Source organism: Abramis brama (assembly GCF_963993115.1).
Source record: "Abramis brama genome assembly, chromosome: 15".
Classification (NCBI taxonomy): domain Eukaryota; kingdom Metazoa; phylum Chordata; class Actinopteri; order Cypriniformes; family Leuciscidae; genus Abramis; species Abramis brama.
Window position 1 is genome coordinate 4,337,523 of NC_139977.1, and position 13,926 is coordinate 4,351,448.

The 13,926-nt window shown below is 35.1% G+C and overlaps 1 protein-coding gene across 2 annotated transcripts in view; it reads right to left on the reverse strand.

Annotated features, from left to right (window-relative positions):
• sh3pxd2b (SH3 and PX domains 2B) overlaps positions 1 to 13,643 on the reverse strand; it is a 52,855-nt gene extending 39,212 nt beyond the window's left edge. For both annotated transcript variants that reach the window (XM_084136076.1, XM_084136075.1), the window contains exons 1-2: positions 13,359 to 13,643; positions 2,988 to 3,068 (exon numbers count right to left, since the gene is read on the reverse strand). In XM_084136076.1, the coding sequence (XP_083992202.1) occupies positions 2,988 to 3,068; positions 13,359 to 13,430 (153 nt within the window). In that variant the 5' untranslated portion in view covers positions 13,431 to 13,643. The remainder of the gene's footprint in view (positions 1 to 2,987; positions 3,069 to 13,358) is intronic.
• Positions 13,644 to 13,926: the final 283 nt, after the last annotated feature.

Here is a 13,926-nt window from a genome sequence, read left to right on the forward strand (position 1 = left end):
GCTTGCCATAAGAACTCCTAACCGATGGAATCTAAGGACAAACAATGACACACACACATCAAACAAAGAGGCTTCCTAAAGACGAAGAAGATGATGTCACATGTTTGAACATCTATTTATAGTCTCACTGACTCGCTTACCATTCGTAACCTATTTCAAGGTCAATTTCATTGGTGTGTTGGCACACACGCTTCAGACACTGGCCCACGCAGAGGTGTTCCCATAGCGTCAATCTGACGCGGTGTTGAGTTCCCTCGAAAGGGAACTTCCTTTAACTTAGCTTTTTATAAATTTTACTTATGAAAACATGGCTGTATGGAAATCTATTAATATGGATGCACACCTCTTGTGGTCAATAAATTATTATAATATTAGAATATATAAAAAATTTATCCATTATAATGCTACAGTTAACATTTTCAGACCTATGAATTATTTGAAGGGCTTTTGTTCATTTGCTAAAAACCTGATTTTTCCATGGTATGGTTCACATTTCTGTGGAATTGCCCATCAGAGAAAATATCCTGTAACATTTTCAGGAAGCTGTGGCACACCTCGCAGAGGGGATTTCTGACCAATTGTCCAAATTTAGTGAATAGCTTCAGCTGTGCTAAGTGCTTCTAATAATAGTGGGTTTCCGTTATAAATGTTTACAAGTTTTTGGCTCCTATAATTTGAGAGAAGAAGAGTCAGCACAGATGTACCCCGGCAAACAAGAAGTTGTTTGCTGGTGAATCAGAATTTGTTCTCTCGCAAGCCTTGAAGTTTAGTGCTTTGATCTGTGTGTAATTTATATTAGGCATTAAACTGGTGATCTCATTCTCAAGAACGACTCACTTACATTAAGCATACTCAATGATCTTGATTTTACATTCATAATTATTAGGGCTGTCAATAGATTATATGTAAACTGAATAACTTACAAAATGTTATGATTAAATAACTAAATTAATCACAATTTATAAATAGATATTTGCTCAGAAAAGCCTCCTAATGAAGATCCAATGTCAATTCAATGTCATTTCAAAAGACAATCTTTTTTTTTCTTTTTTATTTCATCTGAGCTACAGTATTTTAGTATTAATATAATTTATTATTCATGTGCAGTCTTTGAACCTTAAACTTAGCCTCTTTGTTAAAGGGGTTGTATAATGCCCTTTTAATGTAAAATAAGTCTCTGATGTCCCCAGAGTGTGTATGTGAAGTTTAGCTCAAAATATCCCACAGATATTTTTATATAGCATGTTAAAATGTTCACTTTTTGGGGGTGAGCAAAAACGCACCGTTTTTGTGTCTGTCCCTTTAAATGCAAATGAGCTGCTGCTCCCGGCACAGGGGGCGGAGCTTCAACAGCTTGTGTCCTTTTACCCTTACACAGACAAGCACTGTAAATGTCAATGTTTATGTTCAAACCGGAGTCAGACAATAATGGAGAGACTCAAGAAGAATTGACAACATGTAAAATGCAACATTTCTGAATGGTTAGTTGATGAATTTATGTATTTATGTGTATGAATATTGATGAATTTATGTGTAGTTATCGTCTAGTCATTGATTAGCATATTCTGTCATGATAATCTATAAATCGTGTTCCCGGGGGAGGGGTTTATGTACATTTTTACATAAACCCGGGAGGAATGTGTAGTCCCTACCAGCCGTTTGTTTCTTTATAAGCAAATATCTTCTTTGCTTTGAACTTTGAGCTTACTTTGCAGATGTTGTTTATGCTCAAACAGCAACATTACACACTAACTAAAGTTAAAAAAGATAATCAACCACCCCTTTAAGACCGTCTTAAAAACTAGCAGTTAGCCAAGGAGTAAGGAATCTTTTTTTTTTTTTTTAAATAAATAAATTGTGTTTTTATGTAATAGACTTTATTTTTTTTAATTTTATGACCAGTCTTAAAGGAAAGAAATTAGATGACTAAGAGGTCAATGTGATCTGGACGAGATATCATTGCACAACTCATGAAGTTCCTTATGAATCAAAACATTCAGTGTGCCAATTATTATATGCCAAGGCCCAATGAAACGTTTTTTTTTTAGACAATCTGTGTTGTCTGTTTTATTTTTTTCTGGATTTATGATTTAATACAAATATTTTTATCAAAAACAGTGGTAATCAAACGTAGGCACAAAACATTAACAATTTAATTTATCTTTTACTTTTTTTTACTTTTTTTTTTTTTTTTTGCAATGTGCAGCACAACTGAGGTTTACTGTTAAAATTAAAATATGAAAAACAAATTGTGTGATATTCCTTAAAAATAAAGTTATTATTTAAGTAATAATTGTATTATTAATATTACTATTATTACTTTGAGAAGTACATTCTACTGTACAAAAGTAATATATTTCAGTCACAATTTAGTTAACTTTAATTTTGTTGATGTCTGGAAAACTGGTACGTAGCCTGTCAGGATCTAAAAGTGGCCAATCTGACTAAGAACCGTATGACCAACATCCAAACAATCAGCTGCAGTTTTCTCGGAGCGAAAAAACAAACAAACAAAAGGCAACCGATTTAAATGCTGACACCGCCATATTGGAAAGTGCAGACTTCCACCAACAGGCCAAAATCCAGTTCACCGGTCTTGTCACAGAAGCATACTCAAATTAGATTATATCTTAAGTAAGTTTCTACACACTTCTCTCAAACAGAGCCATGAATATGATGGCTTTTCCTGTTGCACCACTGAATTCCTGCCACATAAACGTCAGCAATTCAGTGACCATCAGTGAAATCCATGTTGATCTCTCCAACTACTAAGCTTTTAGTTCTGCACATGACATCAAACTTAAGGTTTGGCATCACTTCATCAAGGTTCCTTGACAAAGAACAGCAACACTGGTTTAGTTTTCCATTATGCTCAATGTTGCAAAAAGGATGCTAATATTTGGATTCATTATATTTTCATTCACATTTTTATGATCACATTAGTATACTGTAGGCCTAACTAGTACTAGTACTAGTACACAACTCACCTGAAGGTCGAAAAATTTACTGTAGCGCCTGAAAATGTTCTCAGTGCTGCCATCAGACCAAGCCACTTTGATAATGTAAACCTACAGTAAAAAAAAAGGAAAGAAAAAGAGAGTTAACCCACATTTACAGTTTATCGGTTAAAGGTGTAGTTTACCAAACAATGAAAATTCTGTTTACTTATATATTTTTTTCACCCTCATAGTCCCAAACCAGTACAAGTAACCAGTACTTTGCGCTCTTTTTCATGCAACTTTGATGAATGGGGACTGGAGCTTACAAGCTTTAAAAAGATGCAAGCACCATACATACATCCTAAACGTGTCTCTAATGACCTGTGCACTACATTCAATCTGAAGCCATATGACAGCTTTGACTAAAACTAAGCCATCACACACTGAATTTGTCTTTGGTGTGACCCAAATCTAAACGATTTGTTCATGGATCAGACTAATTCACCCACTAATTTGATTTGGTTGCAGTGGTTAACAGCCAACTGGAGGAAAACATTATCATTGAATAATGACTGCATTTTGATTTATTCCTCATACAAAGATAGTTTGGCTCCAAAAGACAGAAGACACTTTTACTTTAATTATACTTTCATGGTATTTGTATAATCCTTTTGAAGCTTTTCGAGCCGCAGTCCCTTCATCAACACTGCAGAGAAAACAGCAATTGCATAGAAAACAGCAACCAGTGCAATTCTTTATTATCTCTTCTTTTGTGTTGCACAGAATAAAGTCATTTGGTTTCAAAACAACATCATGACTGAATTTTTATTTTTAGTTGGACTTTAATGCAACCCCCGATCCCCACCTAGAAGCTCATCATTTAATAACAGCTTGCTAAGAGTGGGTGTTCGTGGGCAGCAATACATTATAATATGAAAGTGAGAGACTTCTTCAGTTAAACATACAGTGTGATTACTGTATTACAAACAACAGCAATGGTGTAAAAATGTGATTTTTGGATGCAGTTTCTGTGTAATGGGTGGTTGCAGGATATTGTTATGAGCTTGCTAAGGTCTTTTATATTGATAGCTGCTGTTGTTTGATTAACATTAATGACACAGACGGCAGCAGGTTTATTAGGCTGCTGTCTCTTTAAGAGCAAATGCAATGATGATTCACATCCCATTTCTTTCTCAACCCGTTACGTTCACTTAAAATACTTCCACTCTATAATGGTTCAACTTCGCAACTCACATGCGTACCGAACTGTACGGCTCAAGGATCATTTATGAGTGATCAGTTATACCCCTATTCATGTCATGTAATATTTTAGAGTGCAGATATGGTTCGGGTTGTTCCTTCACTGTAAGGCTAACATTTTGTTTTTGTTCATCATTCATCAGAGAAAAGTATATACTGTATCCCAGTGGCGTAGGTTTGATTTTGAAATTGGTGGGGACGGGGACATCAATATATAAATATATTTTAAGTTTTGATCGAAATTATTGCTAGGGATATATCAGTGTCACTGGATATTGGTAGGGACACGTCCCTAGCGTCCCTACTAAATTCTACGCCCCTGCTGTATCCAAAGGAACAGGACACCTCTAAATAAGCTGTATGATCCGAGGAATGATCATTCATGTCTAAAGTGCAGCAAAATCAATGCAGGGAGAAATATTCACCAAAGTTTATTGTTTAAGGTAAAACATTGAAATCCCCAACTTGGGCAGCATGATTTGGGGGGGAAAATCGAATTTCTATTTTTCGGATAAATATTGTGATTGCGGTTTAAAATGCAATTTGATTTTTTATTTTACTTTTTTGTGGTTCAAAGAAAACCACAAAGACATGCATTTTAAAGAAGTTTTCCAAATAACTCCTCTCTCTCTCATCCCTAAAAATGGTTTAGTTTAGTTAGATGGTTAATTATTTCAGCTCAGTCAGCAACAAACCCAATACAATTAAAGTCCCGCCCCAGCTGGAGAACAGAATCAGAGTTGAGGCTATGGAAGCTTGTTACCGCCACAAAATAAAAATAAAAAAGGTAACTGCAACTTTTTATCTCACAATTCTGACTTTATAACTCACAATTGCGAGTTTATATCACGCAATTCTGAATTGCGAGATGAAAAGTGTCTCTAATACGTAAAATAAGTAAGCTTGACCAGATTTTGAAGGTAGTAATGTCGCACAGTTCTTCAGCGGCGATGTTAGCGTGTCGGCCTTCAGGAATCTTAACTTCTCCCAGATTTCCATCTGTGGGACAGGATTTATACCTGAAGACTAGAGGACTACAAACAATAAATACTGTAGGACCTCCTCCCAATGGAGATCCTGCAATCCACAAGAAGTTCCTGAGAAATGCGGTTCCTTTGTTATTCTAAGCCCACATCCACACGAAACCAGAGCTTTCCCTATCCGATGTTTTTTTTTCCTCGTTCAAAAAAAAAATCCGTAAACACGGCGTCGTCTCAAGAAATATCTGCGTACACACGAAACCACTGAAACCGACTCAAAACGATGTACTATACATGCCAGTCCAGTATGTGGCGCTTTAATTCTGCCACAGAGATGGCAAAAAACGCGGAGAAGAAGCACGCGCATAAAGCATAAATCTTTCTTATAGCCTACTTTCAATGGCATAAACCCTATGGATAAACCGTGCGCACTGTATACAATAATATTAGGCACAGTAGCTGCTTCTTTTCTTTTATAGGTCTTTTTTTACCTATAACTTATATTAAAAATATTGAACAATATGAACGGACGCAATATGACATACACTCAAAAAAATAACTCTTTGAATGAACATAAAAAAATCATGGAAAGGATTTCCACATGATTAACTTGCTCTATTTCAGCATTATGCAATTCTGTTATTCCAATTTAATGTACTTACGTTGGGTCAACTTAATTTATTAAGGTTGATTCAACTTATTTACTATGGTTGGACACAGCTTAATTTAATAGTGTCAGCCCAACTAATTTACTTAATTTGCAACTAATGTGTTTGTTATTTTCATTCATCCATTAATATTTCATTTATTTTAGTGACACATAATTAATTTGATAGACTATAGCTAGCTATTTGTTAGCAGTAGCACATATTAGCATCTTAAGTGCTAAGATTTTCATGTTTCTTCAACCAAAGCAGTTATAAATATCCAAATCAGTCCACAGCCAAACAAAATGCTCCACACTTCTCCACAATGGTAACCCACTGTAATTTAAATGGTTCTAATAATTCCAATGTAATTGAACATTAAACACAATTACACACTATCAAGTCTTCCCCTTTTCTAATTTTCTCAAAAAAACATAAAATAACACTTAATTTTAACATTTATTCTCTCTTAATTCAACCATATGCAAAGCATGCTGGGAACTAACAAGCACTGCCCAGTTTCAGTTAATGCAACAGAAATCATTCATGTAATCCAACACAAACGGATAAAGTAAACTTAAAATTTACATATTAAACAGATTGAACACAATCAAATTAAGTTAGGGCAAAATGGCAGTTGGCGTCGCATTATACTGCCACCCTCTGGATGTAAGAATTTTTGACTTAACATAAATGGTTTGTGTTTAGACAACATGTTAGGATTTTGTACTGTAAAGTTGAGACATAATTACGTGGACCTTAATAGAAAAAAAACATTTCAAGTCAACAAACACAATTATTATAAGTAAACTAAATATAAATATATTATGTAAAGTGCACAACCTTCTTAGTTCATTTTTTTGAGTGTATAGCGGACGCATAAAGCTTGCACAAAGAACCGGCAAAAGTAATCAAATATGAATTTGTCAAAAATAGCAAGGAGATATTTTAATTGTTTATTAATAAACTAGTGTTTTCTGTGTGGCTGCAAAGATGAAGTTGACGATGCTGACTCGCCACCTTCGCAGTATTATGACCGTGACATTTAGAGAAATGCACACTTGATACGGATTAGCCTACATAGCTATATGTTTCTTAACTTTCTTTTCATTTTGAATTTTTGTTCTATGTTGTTTAAAAGTTATTTCAAGCTTTTTAAATAGGCCTATATATATATATAGGCCTATTTAGAAAGCTTGAAATAACTTTTAACTGGACTCGCTGTATAAATGAACCAAAACTCAGAAATATAAATATATATATATATATATATTTCTGAGTTTATACAGCCAGTCCAGTTCACGAGCAATGCAAGATATGGCGCCGGCACGTCCATGTCTTGATTGTCTGCTATTTGCTTCTTATTGATTAAATCCAGGCAATTCGTTGATGAAACACGGATTAAAATTAAGATACAATTTATACAAAACGAAATTCACTTTAAAGAAAGGCTTTATACAAAACGAAACTTAATGGGGTCAAAATTAGGCCTATGTCTCCCGATATATCTTATGATTACTCATTCACTTTTCAACATTGATGAAATTAAAAAATAACATTATTTAAGCATAAATATGAAACTAAATACATTTTCTTTAATGGCTACAAGTAGGCCTACAGATAAATTTAATGTCGGAGTGGAATGTTTTGCTGGTTAGTGCGTTTTTTGAATAATTCCCAGCAATCGTCGAATATTATTTTCGCTTGAAATGCATCCCTACAAAATATGAAATGTCTTAATCAGACAACAGACCAGCACCATATAATGAAGAAAATAGAAATAAATAAGTAAAATAAGAATAGCTATATGTAAATAAATAAAATAATAAAATAGGCTCAGTAGGCTATAGCTTCTTCTGCAGCATTATAGTATATTTTTATACAAGCATGTCGTCCGCAGTTGTTGCTGTTACGTGCGGTGTCTGACTAGTCGACACGTGGGGTGATGACATCATCGTTTCACAAAATGTACGGATTGGCCTAGCCTACACACGAAAACGCAAGGGCGGCGTTTTCAGATTTATCCACCTTGGGACCCGGTTTCAAAAAATAGCGGTTTCAGTCTCCGAAAACGCCGGATCCGTGTGGACGAAACGCCAATACGATAAAAAATGTATACGTATACAGCGAAACGCGTCTCCGTGTGGACGGCCCTTAAGGCTACGTCTACATTAATCCGGATACATTCGAAAACGGCGTTTTCGTTTATAAACGCTCTCACACTAGCGTTTTCAAGCGTTTTCGGACGTTTCAGTGTGGATGACAAACTTTTGAAAAACGCCTGAAAACGCTAAATTCACCTTTACTGCGCATGTGTAAAACCCCACAAAAGCTCACTGATATGATTCAGATGGAAAAATAAATAATGAAGTTATCGCGCAATTCTTCTGACAGGATAATTTTATTTAGTAAAATATCTCACCATTCACTGATACATCCAGGTCGCACGCAGACACCATATGTTTGGTCTAAAACGCGACTGCTCTCATGTATTACCGCAGGACAGCAAATGTGAGTAAATTCTGTCATCTTTGCAGGACTGTGATATGAAGAGTGTGCAATGTAGAATATTTTTAGCAACAGTGTGAAAGTGAATAGCACATAACAGGCACAATACTGGTATAAACATGAATATCTATTTGTGCAATATGCGTCACATAACTAAATTTACGTCATCGTTTTTAAATCCCTCCGGTTTCACAGTCCACACTACAACGCAAAAACGGCGTTTTCAAATGTATACGCTTTGGAGTGCGTTTTCAAAAAGCTTCGTTTTCATTAATAAAAACGCCGTCTCAGTGTGGACGGAAGGCCAAAACGGAGAGAAAAAGATGCGTTTTCAAACGAAAACGATGGACCATTTGGTTCACACCTTTATAGACACAGTTTAAAGATAAGTGAAATACATATAATCTTTCAATCTTTCAGCGATGAACTTAGATATGTTACAGCTTTTAAGTGATTATAAATGGAGTGCTCTTTGCGAGCTTAAAGGAGCCGTATGTAAGATTGTGGCCAAAACTGGTACTGCAATCACTTTCAGAGCGGTGTATCCCCTCCCCCTCTAACCTGATTCGAGGTTGCTAGATAGGCTGCAGGATCCAGCACGAACGTAGGCTGCTACGTAGCTGTGGTAACTAGAGCAGAGCTGGCAACCCGGATGCTGAAACACTACTGACTTTGTGATTGGTAGATAGGTGGAGGGTGGCGCTTCAGGCCAAAACACAAGATGACAACATCAACATCAGTTGAGGGCTGCAACTTCACTTTTTAAATGACAATATCCTGGCCGGACTACTGTTGTCAGTGATATAAGTATATGAAATGAAAATGATTTCTTAATGTCTAGTGACATATCAGGGCCATTTTATGATTAATTGAAATACATTTCTTACATACAGCTCCTTTAATAATCCATTCAGAATTTGAATAAAAGTTTTGTTTTTGATGCCGCTAAGAGGACCAACGGCCACGCACGTTTCCGAAGTGACATCCACATGCAAATGCAGGATTCACTCTCAAAACTACAATGATTGAAATACCAACCAATGGACGGAACAAAAATATAATGTCAAAATAGATTTTACATACATTTAGATTTGAGTGCATTAAAAAACGGATTCATGGAAAAATATCTGATCTTGCACATCAAAATTTGAAATGATGTTCCAAGTATTGTAAAAGTAATGACTTTTAATTCTCTCACTGTACATTTCTATTCTTGTTATGGTGGTGATTATATTATATATTGCATAACAGGACCTGTTAAATGTTAGTTTTTTCATTCATTTTGGATGCATCTATTTTTATTTATGTTCTTTGGGGTATTACTTTTTGGTTCAGTTTGGATAGCTTTAAACATATTTAATATATATTCATATTTATATTTTTATCTAAACGTGCACTACATTTTCATGGTTCAGTCAACACCGTTTATTTTTGTAGTTAAGTTCAGCACTATTTTACTTTGTGTGTTATGTTTTGATTCAGCATTAGTTTTAACAATCTGTCAATTAATCGGTTATCAGAAGGTACAGCCTAATTTAGTTATCGGTATCGTAACATCTGAAATTGGTCAACCTCTACCTGACACTTTAACCCCCGCTTTCACAGACAAGGCTTAAGACTAGTCCCAGACTAAAATGTATTTAAGTGTATTTAACTGAAAGCAGCATGCACTGATATATCTTAAAATATGTCAGTGCCATTGTTTTCTCTCATTGTTTTTTTTTCCAAGGCATGTTTATAAAAGCTACTTAAATGTCCTAATTGATCTAAGGCCTAATCCTGGCTTAATCTAAGCCCTGTCTGTGAAACCAGGCCTAAGTGTTTAATACTCTATGACAGTAAAACAGAAATAAAGAGTAAAATATCAACTCTTTGAGCGTGTTGTGCTGATCCTCCTGATCACATCTCTCCAGAGAGGGCCTGCTTCTTTGACCAATATAGAAATGCTTTATTATTTATAATAATGCTGATTTCCCACACATCTCAAATCATGGGTCCTTTATTGATCAGTATCAGTAACTCGATACAGTGTTTTACAGAGAGTGTGATCAGGCTATTAGTGATGTTTATAGTAATCGACTTGCTTTCTTACACGAGCAACACGAGCTAAGGGTTTTCTCAGGGTAACGGATGTCTATAATGGCTCTTCACAACACTGAAACCTGGATCACATTTAGATTCTGGCTTCCTAGATCATGCTGTTCAGAGAAACGCTACGAGGATGCCATCAGTTTGCACATAGGCAGCTGTTCATGTGATTCATGTGGTGTTTTGTTCTGAATGACGTAAAACCTGATGCTCCATTATTTTTAAAATGATTGACTCATACAAACTGGAAATTGCAGTAACACAAAAACAGAACTGAAATTGAGAGTGACACATTAATACTAACACTTTATATTCTATTTATTAAAGAAAAAAACTGGGACTTCTCACATCACTTAGCCTATATATTGTTGCCCTTTGGTTAGTTTAATTGCTGTCATTGTTCTCCTCATTTGTACGCCACTTTTGATAAAAGCGTCTGCTAAATGTAAAATGTAAGACTAAAATAACTTTATTATGTCTAACTTCTCTTTGGATGAAATACCAACTTGTGTTCCTGGAGCTCGACTGGTACAACATGCCGCTATCAAATCAAGGTCATGGGTTTGATTCCCAGGGAGCACATATACTGGAAAAATATAGACTTAAATGGTTATTTCACCCAAAAATGAAAAGTATTCCATAATTTACTCACCCTCAAGCCTTCCTAGGTGTATATGACTTTCTTCCTTCAGCCAAACACATTCGGAGTTGTGTTAAAACTTAAGTCAGAGGTCACTCTTCCGCCAGAACTCGACTCGCGTACGGCTGTTACCGGAAGCTAGTGATTATGGTTTATAAAGTTATAAATATGGATATTTTCTTACACAAATGCATGGCTTCGCTTCAGAAGGCCTTTATTAACGCCTGGAGTCATATGGATTACTTTTATGATGGATGGATACGCTTTTTTGGGCTTTAAAATCTAAGGTACCATTCACTCCCATTGTAAAGCTTGGAAGAGCCAGGATATTTTTTTAATATAACTCCGATTGTGTTCGGCTGAATGAAGAAAGTCATATACACCTAGGATGGCTTGAGGGTGAGTAATTTTTGGGTGAACTAACCCTTTAAAATGTACTGTAATGAATAAAAATGACAGTCAAATCAAATGCATACATGCGGGATGTGGTTTGTCAGCGAAGTAGTGGGATTTCCCAACCTCTGCTTTTGATTTCCCCATTTCTTGAATCCCTAATAGGTTGTATCCCTTATTTATTTAGGTCAAACATGATTCTTTCTGACAGTAGATGGTGAAATAAGTTTTCCTTACGACATATTAAAACATGCATTACAGAGTACAGCGGTAATAATATGGATTAATATTATGTTGGAATTTTAGGTCTAATGTTCATAAATAGTTGTTAAATGTTCATAAATGTTAATTTTACTAGCTAATACTGTCCTTGACGTGATTATCTATGGTCACTGCCACCACTCTTTCATCACACCGATTCAATTTTTTTTTCTGTTATAGATTTTATTTTCAGCTGTGCAATTTAATTTTTCAGTAGTGTGCGTGACACTACGACTTACTCTGGACTAAGATTGAATCAAGACAAATTTATAAGAATGGATGGATAAAATGGGTTTAAAATGTTTGACAGCTTAGGGCCTGCAAATCATATAAATAAATTCATAGTAAACAAGTTAATTGTTAAAAAATATATTTAATTCAATTTAAACAATTAGGCTATTTTCTCTATTTTACTGTTCATTTTATATGAATTAAACAGTTTTTTTCTACATTGCCTAAATATTTACACATATGTACATACATTTTTTTGAAAACATGCTGAGGTCAAATATCACATAAAAAGAACATAATTTATTCTTAATATTCACAATATGGGATTCTAATTAGCTACTCATTATTGTCAAAGTCATTTTACTGTAATATAAGAAACAAATTATTGTAATGCAATGTTTCATGTTTTTAGCATAAAATAAATTAAATTCAACAAATAAAACAATAATGTATAAATCTTAACAAGTGAAATATTACAATTGAACAATTTAAATAATTTTTTTCTACATTACTTTCTTTCTTTCTTATGATTTTGGAGTGAAATATGACTAGAACAATTTGACAAATTAAGTGAAATCCCCCCCCTGTATCAAAGCACAGAAACAGGGTCTAAATCTGGGGAAAATAACAACATGGTAAATCAAACTGATAACCTTGAGCTATAGAGCTTACAGAGTTGGTCCGATTGCCTTCTTGCATTGTAAGTAAGCTTTTAAATGATGTGTCAAGTGAGTTGCTTTTATTTTGTCATCTGAGCGGTAATGAGCTAGCTGCTTCAGGCAAAAGAGTAAAAACACAAATAGCAACTTAATCTGCAAAAGATTAATTAAAATACACAAAACTTTGGCTTTGTTGGACTGGAAAAGCCAAACCTACGGCAGCATTCAATAGCAGGAGGTTAGGGGGTGTTCAGAACTTTAAGGGTGTGGTGAACAGGACAAGTTTTACATATACATATATATATATATATATATATATATATATATATACACACACATACATATATATATGTATGTATGTATGTATATATAAACCTATATAAACAGAAGCTAATAGACTCATAAGTGTCTTTGTTATATTTATACCGATGTGAAAACATCTGGATTGACCCTATTACTGCAGTATAGATGCCTTATTACCCACAGCTGTCAGGAGACTTTACCTAACACTTGAAGAGTTTAATACTCTGCAACAGTTGAACAGAAATAAAGAGATACATGTATAATATCAACTCTTTGAGCGTGTTGTGCTGATGTGTAACTTGATCCTGCTGATCACATCTCCAGCCTCTTTGTTCAGACCAACCAGCGAAACATTCTCAAAATACATCCCTGAACACTTTCATTAGGAGAAAAAACATTAGGAAAAGTTCGTTAAAAGTCTTTAGAGATGTCAATCGGTGTCAACTTACATAGTGTTTGTTGGGGTTTCTTCTCTTTTGCACATCTTGAACAGTTACTTCTAGTACAGTCCGCCGTGGCATGTTGTAACACTCTCAGACTAAAAACAGATACACAATAACGTTCAGAGCCACAGCAGAAAATCTGATAAAGTTTTCCGCATGGATTTATAGTCATTCGCTTGTTTGTCTATCCGTTTCTGCGGGTTTACAGTCCACGTCGGATTTCCTGCAGTCTGGACCGAGTGAACTCCCAGCCTATCCCAGCTCACCGACTCTAATTTAATTAAAGCCCACCGTATTCACACATCCTACTATGGGATTACTTAGCTCATGAATATTAAATACGTACCGCGACGTTCGCCCAACAACACTCACTGATTGGCTGAAGGGCAGCCATTGGTAAGTGGGCGTTCGCCAGCTTCCGAATTATTTATTCCAAATATGGTGAAGGGTTGCCTTATAAATATTAATTGGGCTACGTGACTAGACGATTACTGGGAATGCCAGTAGGGATATATTTATATTCATGAATTAATCCTTCGCCATAGTATGATTCGTCATTTAGATCTCAGATGAG